At 43.4% G+C, this 8,418-nt stretch overlaps 1 protein-coding gene across 1 annotated transcript; it reads left to right on the forward strand.

Annotated features, from left to right (window-relative positions):
• Positions 1-289: 289 nt before the first annotated feature.
• On the forward strand, positions 290-5,113 carry LOC137423250 (uncharacterized). Its single transcript, XM_068110177.2, has 5 exons — positions 290-790; positions 940-1,104; positions 1,223-1,293; positions 3,324-3,608; positions 3,834-5,113. Exons 1-5 carry the CDS (start codon positions 367-369, stop codon positions 3,891-3,893), a joined length of 1,005 nt encoding a protein of 334 aa, XP_067966278.1. The 5' UTR covers positions 290-366; the 3' UTR covers positions 3,894-5,113.
• The last annotated feature ends 3,305 nt before the right edge of the window (positions 5,114-8,418 follow it).

Consider the following 8,418-nt stretch of genomic DNA (forward strand, 5'->3'; position numbering starts at 1 on the left):
ACTGGACGTGTCTATTTCTCTGCAATGAAACAAGTGAAATCAATGCATGCTTTCAAAAACGTGTAATAGCCTTTGCTCAATAAATAATCCATTCAAATCCCCATTGTGCAGGACAACGTGGTGGATTAACAATCGCTAATGATGACCTCACCTGTTTACCTGCCTGCATGCAGCGGAAATACCCAATAATGTCACGCGCAATTGAAAATGAGAGGAGGGGCCCGATGTGCTTGGAAATGACGTCACAAGGTAGCAAATTCATATATGGAAATTATCATGCCAAGGTCGTAACGCCCACAGGTGTGCGATGGGCGTCTTTAAAAGGGAACGGCGAGGAAGGGTTCGTGAGTTGTCTTGGCCGCCACGATGGCGTCGTACACGAGGCCCATCGACACGGATCGTGTCCTGCAGGTGTACGTTCGTCGCAGTCTTAGCATGAATGACACGCCTACGTCATCGCGACGTCCTGAAGATGTAACGGTCACACGTACCAGGAGCGAGACGGCCGCGCTTCAGCAAAGAGTCAAGATGGAGGCCGAGAAACAACAAAAGCCTTTGTCTTCTCGCGTGTCTCGCTTTTTCAGGAAGAGCTTCACAAAGTCTCAAAAGAGAACGAAGAAGAGGGAAGGTGAGACGAACGACGAAGTTTCTTCACTCTGTCACCAAAACTCCCAGAGATGCAACACGAAGGATCAGTCTTGGAGAAAGAGCTTCAAGAGGGCTTTCTCCATTAAAAAGAAAGGATCCACAAGGAAGAGCGACAGGTGTTCAGGAAGCTACAGATCCTCAGGTAAACCACGTGTGAGTGCAAGTATGTAATGTATGTTTTTTGATGGTCGAGGAAGAATAAATACAATCATCATATTTCATTCAATTTTACAAATATGACGTCATCACTCATGAGGTCTGATTGACGTGTTTCCACATTGACCTTTGCAGATAAGGTAGATGGGGAAGATCACAGCGATGAGGTGTGCCAGAAAGCTGCTGAGCAACTGCACGAGCTCGCTGGACACCTGACACAACACCTGCCCACCATTAGTCCAATCAGAAGTGCGTCGAACATCCGCACAAGCCCGGACGGACCTGCTGAGAGTGATTCGGGTGAGTGCGACTCATTCGTTCATAACAGGTATGGAACACCCGGGCAATAGAAGCCCAAGGGTGAGCACGTCCGGTTGATTTGTTTTAACATCCATGTCATTCTCCGTCCTTTTTGCAGAAAAACAAAGAGTTCTCATCCGTCATATTGTGGAGCTTCTGGCGGAACAAGGAGACGAAATAAATGAGAAAGTGAGTATTACCTGATGTACTTAAAATCCTCGTAATAATATTAAATAAAATAAATAACTTTGAGCACGCATTTGAGATCAAACAAAGCACCAGAAGGACATTCATTTCCATTGTTTTGTGCACAATGCACAATAGCTGAAAATGTCTTTTGCAATGCAGTGGTGAGAAAAGTAATAAATAAAGGGCACTTACAAGCAGAAAAAATATATAATGTGAGAAGTGATCCAGTTCGACCTCTATTTCCAAGTAAAATCGTGCTACCTACCTGTGAGGGCTAGCAGGATAGCCGAGAGGTGCGTACACTCCTCTCTCGCTGCCTAGCCAGGGTCCTAATCTCGCCCCAGCTATAAACGACCATCCTGGTGTTTCACATTTGCGTGCCGTCCAGTCCTTCAGAAGGACGTTAAGCCGGAGGACCCGTTGACCATTATTGGTGGCGTCGGTGGATGTTAAGGTGGATTTCTGGAAGAGTAGGTGAGTTATCGCTGGAAACCTGGCTAAAATATCCATTCCTGCCAGTCATTCATAGGGCCTTGCCAGTCGGTTCTAAAAAGATGTGAAAAAAAAAAAACATTCCTCCATGCTGATTATACAAGTTGGGAATAATTTGGCCCATTAAAGAAGACGACAAATGACATTTCCTTTGAAAGGAGGATTAAAGTTAATCATACTAAAATGTGCAATTTGGTGTCTGTCTGACCGCAAAACATTCGGTCGTTACTTATTCAATCCCAACTAAATTTGACAGGAGTAGGGGTCACATGATGGAGGTTGTAGCGACTTCATTTGCCCTCCCCAAGGGTATTTTCTGCCTTGGGCGAAATCCGTGTTGAGGTCTATATCCATGTTAAGATAGCTAATTGTGGCATTTTCCAAGTCTTCTCGAAAACAAAGGTAATCACAACACTTGTGATAATAGCATTCATATTATAAAAGGAGCCATGTCTGTCTGTCTGTTTGTCGTGTTATAACTTGAGAACCGATAAACGGATTTCAATAAATCCAAGTACGGTGGATTCGGGTAACTCCCGGGAATGTTTGTGATCGAAAAAAAAAAAAATTTTTTTTTTTTTATGGGTACTTGTACACGCGTCAACTGCAAATGCCAACACCTGACAATGGTTATCCCTGCACGGAGAGCAGGATCTCCCAGAAATCCTTCTTTGTTTACTTGAGATTGGATTTCAATGAAACCACTCTCGGGAAGTAAATATTGCAATTCAGGATCTAATAACCTCCATCCACCTTTGGTGGCGGAGGTAAAAAGGCTGTAATGAAAGTCCTTTAACATCTCCTTATACACGTCCTAATCTTATTTTTACCCATTTCTTTCATTTCATGTCTTTTTTAACTCGAACAAGTACAAACTTTTTTTTTTTCAAATACGCGAAGATTGGTGTTCCCATCATCGAAGCGACGGGTCCTATAGGCTTGTAATATTAATGTTATTACAAAACAATATTCACTCTATAACATCCCCTCTCTCTAAGCGTTTGTTTTTTTTTTTACTGTGTGGACAAAACGCCGTGTTAACGTGAATAAATATCTTATTGTGGCGTTTTGTGGGGCGCCCCTACCAGAAGTAAAATAAAATAAAATAAAGCGCAAACACATATGATTACTTTTTTACCTAAAGCATAAACAGTCACTACTGCTGTTTAGCACGAACCTGTAAGGAACGCCAACGTAATTGAGTCTCCCACAGACTAATGCACCCATGTCTAGATCTACTGCAATCTATATACACCAGAGGATAATGACTTTTCCTGCCACTCCCATAGAGAGTGGGTATACTAGTACAATGAAAAAAGAAAAAGATTGGTGTGCGAGCGAACCTGCGAAGCAATGATGTCGTTGTCAGTTTGGCTTCCTGAATTAAAAATTAACTCAAGACAGCTTTTGAAATTCGACCCTTGAAACGCAACTCGAGGTTTGGGTATTGTTCAGAAAGAAATGATGTAATGTACCTTGTTATTTATTTACTCATTCAGTGTTAATTGAATAATGCCATGTTCTCCCACGTGGTGCAGATAACGTCTGATTCCATATTGAAGGTCCTGGGCAGCCTCTCATATAGAAACTTCCAGAATCTTGCTGATATTGTCGTCGCCAATGTCCCACCTTTGTCGTCCTCCATTGTCTCGCCAAACAATGCTTGTTTCATAAAGCCTGAGCTCAGCAAAATTGCTCTGACCATGGAACTGACAAAAAAGCTCGCTGGACTCGGAGGCAGCGCCGTGTATAATGTCATAGCCCATGGTTCTCAGTATCTCACAGACACCTTTGGACCTTGGATTCGACAACAAGGGGGCTGGGTAAGATGAAGTAAATTAGTTAATGGTTCTGCTTTTGGACTGTTCACACATTTATATTGTGCACACACTCACTGAACAACAACTAAATGTAACGAGAAGTGCAATTTTAAACGAATACGCTTCAGTTAATGCGTTATGAAATTTTGTAATGCATGACATAACGCAATCAGACTATTACGGTGTCCGATTTGTCCTAAAACATGAATCCACATGTTTCCGCAACAGGCCCAAATCCTTGCCACCGATCTCTCCATCGAAATCGAAGCTCAACCCATCAAACAATGAAACCTTCATCGACAGCACAGAGTATGAGAACTGCTGATTCAAATGAGGCAACATATATGTACTCGAAGAGGCCTTTACATGTTCAGCAATCACTTTACTGAAGGCTGAATCCAACGGACGACGTGCAATCTGGGGGTGCCTCTGAAATACAGAAATTTTGAGGCAAATTGTAATTATTCAAAACCTGCTGTTTTAGCTTTGTGTTTTTAGTTTTATTTTATTTTGGATATATATGCACTTTATTCCGCTGCCTTCATGGCCGAGAAGCATGTTGGACATTGAGGTTATGTTTGTGCTCCTGAGAAATAGTGAATCCATTTTGAATTCTCCAAAGCGTCGTGACAAGCGTTTGGGCTGGCCAGGCTCTCAGGTTTACACTTATCCAGACGATAACCCAAGCAGGGTTTCAAATAAATCAAATATACATCTCCATGAGATGAGTGAAGACCGCCAAGATATGACTGGACAGCTGGGAGGATGCTCTGCATTTCATGAGGGAGGCCTAGGTCTGGTTCTAGACACGCAAGGCATGGTTATATGAGCAAAAAGTACAGAGGCTTATGTCACGCAGAATTTGTATCAATTGGTGGAGCTCGAACAGCATTCGGTAGAGAGCATACCTACCACCACTATGCTGAACAGTTTACGTTTTATATGCCACTGTTAGGCCGGATTTGAATCTTCACCAACATCTAATCATTTGATCCTTGTCACACACCCAACCTGTCCATCAAATTTCGTCTGAATCTGCTAATATATTTTTGAGATATCCTGCTCACATGCAGACAAACAGGGTGAAAACCCAACACCTGTCCACCTTCGGTGGTGGAGGTACCTATAATTCTTTGAAATATGTAATTGTTTTTGTCCGTTATATCGGTACAAGTTTGTGATTAGGCCTAAGTGTGGAAAGCAGATCCAAAAACAACAAATGTTTATATTGTTTGAATATGTGACCAAAAAACAAGTGGAATGTTTGTTTTGTGTCGGAATGACCTGATTCTCTTTATCCACAGTATATATATTTATCACATTGATACAGAAACAAATGTAATATTCAGTTACTTGAAGATGTGATTTCAGTTGAAAAATAAATTATTGTTTTATTTTACATGTAGTTAGCCCAAGAGATGTTTTCATTCCATATGCTGTTTGTGACGTCATAAATTGTAACATCAAATGAAGTGATTGGTGCAGCCATAAAGGCGTTGAGTTCCATAGGCTCGTTTTTTTGGGGTTTTTTTGTATACAGAGTCGAGGCTCGTGAAAGAGTTAACATTTATCAAACAAATCAAACAAACAAACAAACAAAGTATATAAAAAGGGGAGCGGTCGACAAGATGGGGAGAGAAGGGGAGGAAGCACACAAACACAACATTTGAGAGCAGGGACATGGGGAGATGTGTGGGAGGGAGAGGGCCTGGGGGGAGGCAGGATAGGTATAAAACGCAAGGACACCAAGGACTTCCAGAAAAGAAGTCGGCACCTCAAAAAAGTGGATTTGGGGTGAAATTAGCGGGGGTAAAAAAGATCAAGGTTTTGGATTGGGGAAGATAAGAAGTTTCCTCAGCTCTTAGGATCTTGATGTCCAGGTAAAGAATGACGCATCGAATTTCACTGATGTAAGGGTGACTGGCGAGGTGATGTAAATGAGGATGAATAAGAAGACGAGGCGAAGGGTCCGAATAGGAACGAGGCGATGAAACACGAGATCTTTCAAAAATGGTAGGCTCGTACATTGTCTGACTTCTTGCCTCCAAATTCTCTGTTTTAAAGGAAATGCAAATCAACAAAGGATAATGTGCATATTGCAGTTCCATACTGAAGAGTATGAATGGAAATCTACGTGCTCGTCATGTATAATTTTGGTCACATGACTTCTTTGCATATTCCTGCTCCACATCAGAAACAGGTTGGATTGGATGGTGCAGATGTCGCGTCACCTTTGGCTGTCGAGTCTGGGTGTGACTATGGACCCGTCTATGACATGTCGGATTGGTGCTTTGCAATTAGGGATTTTTATTACAAAGTACACGTCCCTCGAATGGACGATAAAGTGGGGGTCAGTCTACTGGCATACTTAAAAGATGTTATACATCTTCCACACCATGAATAATTTTCAAATAACTTTCAGTCGAACGTCAGGCCTGGCCAGCCCGTTCGTGAAAAAAACTCAGGACAAAAAACTTCCCTTAGTCGACTCGACAACAAAGTGGGAATAATTGCAGATGTTGAAGAGGAAGTAATAGAGGAACCGGATCAAGGCTGCACCTGTACTCTGTCACATTGTATTACATTTATGGGTCATTCAATATGGACGAGCGGTACACATGATGGGTTGTCCCCCCCTTTGGAACTCAAGAAGAGGCACCTTCGAAGCAGCAAGTGAGGTTTAATGCAAAATCGAGCAAACACAATATTGTGGAGCACGTCTTGAAATCGCAAGGCCTTGCCACACCAGACCATGCAAGTTCAAGCCGCACTAAAAACTCAGCAAAATACAATTTGTTATATATACATGTAATAACAGAAAAAACGCTGCGCTGCAGTGTGACCTCAGACAAGAGAGATTAAGTTTAAAGGCACAGATGTGTGAAAATACCATAGTTCTCAGGCTATTCCTCCCAATAACCTGGGCTTTCAAGGACCAGGGATGCATTCCCATAATAAAGTTCAATGGTATTTACTTTTGGCAGTAAAACACATACAAATCAAAGGAACAAATCAAAGGATACATCTTACATCATCCCCTGTTCGAGGTTAACTTACAACTATTCCCATAACTTTCTTCCTTTAGAAGATGCTGAAAAAACGTCTCTCCAGGCTAGATCTGACCGAGCCATGGACAACATGTTTTGCAATTGAATCTAGCTTTTTTGAAGCAAGTAAAAGGAAGACACAATTAAATATATATTTATCAGGTGCCCTGGGTCACGTGGTGCCCCCCATGGCCCCCCATGCCCTGCCCCCGACACACACAGATGCTTTTGAGCCATCTAGCCTGGGTCTAATTTCGGCTGAGCCATAAACTGCCATCCTACCTTCTCGCAGGCTTAAAAAATTCAAGGATCCGGATTCGTGTTGAGATACCAGTGGGCCGTTGGTCCATTGCACCAAATTTTCATTGGTCTTCACCGCCTTGTAGCTTATCTGCCTGCCAGACTCAGGTGATCTTTTGGGTCTCGAAGTCTTTTGCACCCTCTGGGTATTTTGGGTCTTTTGGGACCTCAGGATCCTTTGGGTCTTTTGGGACCTCAGGAACCTTTGGGTCTTTTGGCTCCTTTAAAAAAAAAATTTTTTATATACAACATCGAGGCTCGTGTAACAGCTAACATTAATCAAAAAAAAAGAACGTACATAAAACATATAATAAACGGAGCGGGAGAAAAGATGGGGAGAGAGAGGGAAGCACACAAGTACAACAGTAGAGAACAGTGACATCGGGAGATCTGTGGGAGGGAGAGGGCTTGGGGGAGGAGGCATGGGAAGGGGTGGGGGGGGGGGGGTTGGAGAAGTATAAAACACATGGACACTGCTATGACTTCCAGGAAAGAAGTCCGTATTTCAAAAAAGTGGATCTGGAGCGAATTAATGGGGGTAGAAAAGATTAAAGTTTTGGTTGAGGGATAAGAGATGGTGGTGACCAGTTGTTTTAAAGACATGGAGGGAGGAGTGGGATTGAAGAGAGTGAGGGAGTTTGTTCCAGAGGTGGGAAAAAAGGGGAATGAAAGAGTGAAGGTGAGCAGAGAGCCTAGATTTTGGCAGGTTAACCATAAGAGGGTTGCTGGCAGATCTTGTGCGACCTGTAGGAATATTTGGGGGACAGAGCACAGAGAGGGCTGGGGGAACTAGGCCGGAGAGGAGTCGGAAGAAGACAAAGACCACCAACCTGCCTGCGGTGAGTGAGTGAAAGGCCCTCACAATCAGCTTCATCGCGGGAGATTCCAATGATCCTGAAAGTTTTGGTTTCAACAGCATGAAGCCGAGCGAGGTGTGAGGCAGGAGCACCAGCCCAGAGGGGAGAGCAGTATTCCATTGAGCTGCGGATGAAAGCCTTGTAAGTGGTGAGGAGGTCAGGTGTGTGTGCCAAGGAATGACTTCACACTGCAGAGGATGCCCAGTCGGCGACTGGCTTTGGAGGCCAGATTGGAAATGTGGTTTTCCCAGGAAAGATCATGGCAGATAGTGAGACCCAAAAGCTTGAGTGACAGAACTTCTTGGAGAGGATTTTTGAGAAAGTAGATGGGAGGGTTGTCCAGTCGGTCTTTTCGGAGAGATATAGTGAGAGTGTGAGATTTGTCAGGATTGATAGACATGTTCCACTTGTTTGACCAGTCTGTGATTTTGTCCAGGTCTGCAGAGAGTGAGGAGGCTGCAGACTGCCGATCTGAGGGATGAGGTATGGAGCGACAGAGAGTGGAGTCATCAGCAAAGAGATAGAGAGGATTTTCCAGAGAGTCGGAGAGATCATTGATGAAGACCAGAAAAAGTACAGGGCCCAGAACACTGCCTTGGGGAACTCCAG

Source organism: Myxine glutinosa, chromosome 3, assembly GCF_964187855.1.
Source record: "Myxine glutinosa chromosome 3, kmMyxGlut1.1, whole genome shotgun sequence".
Taxonomy (NCBI): Eukaryota; Metazoa; Chordata; class Myxini; order Myxiniformes; family Myxinidae; genus Myxine; species Myxine glutinosa.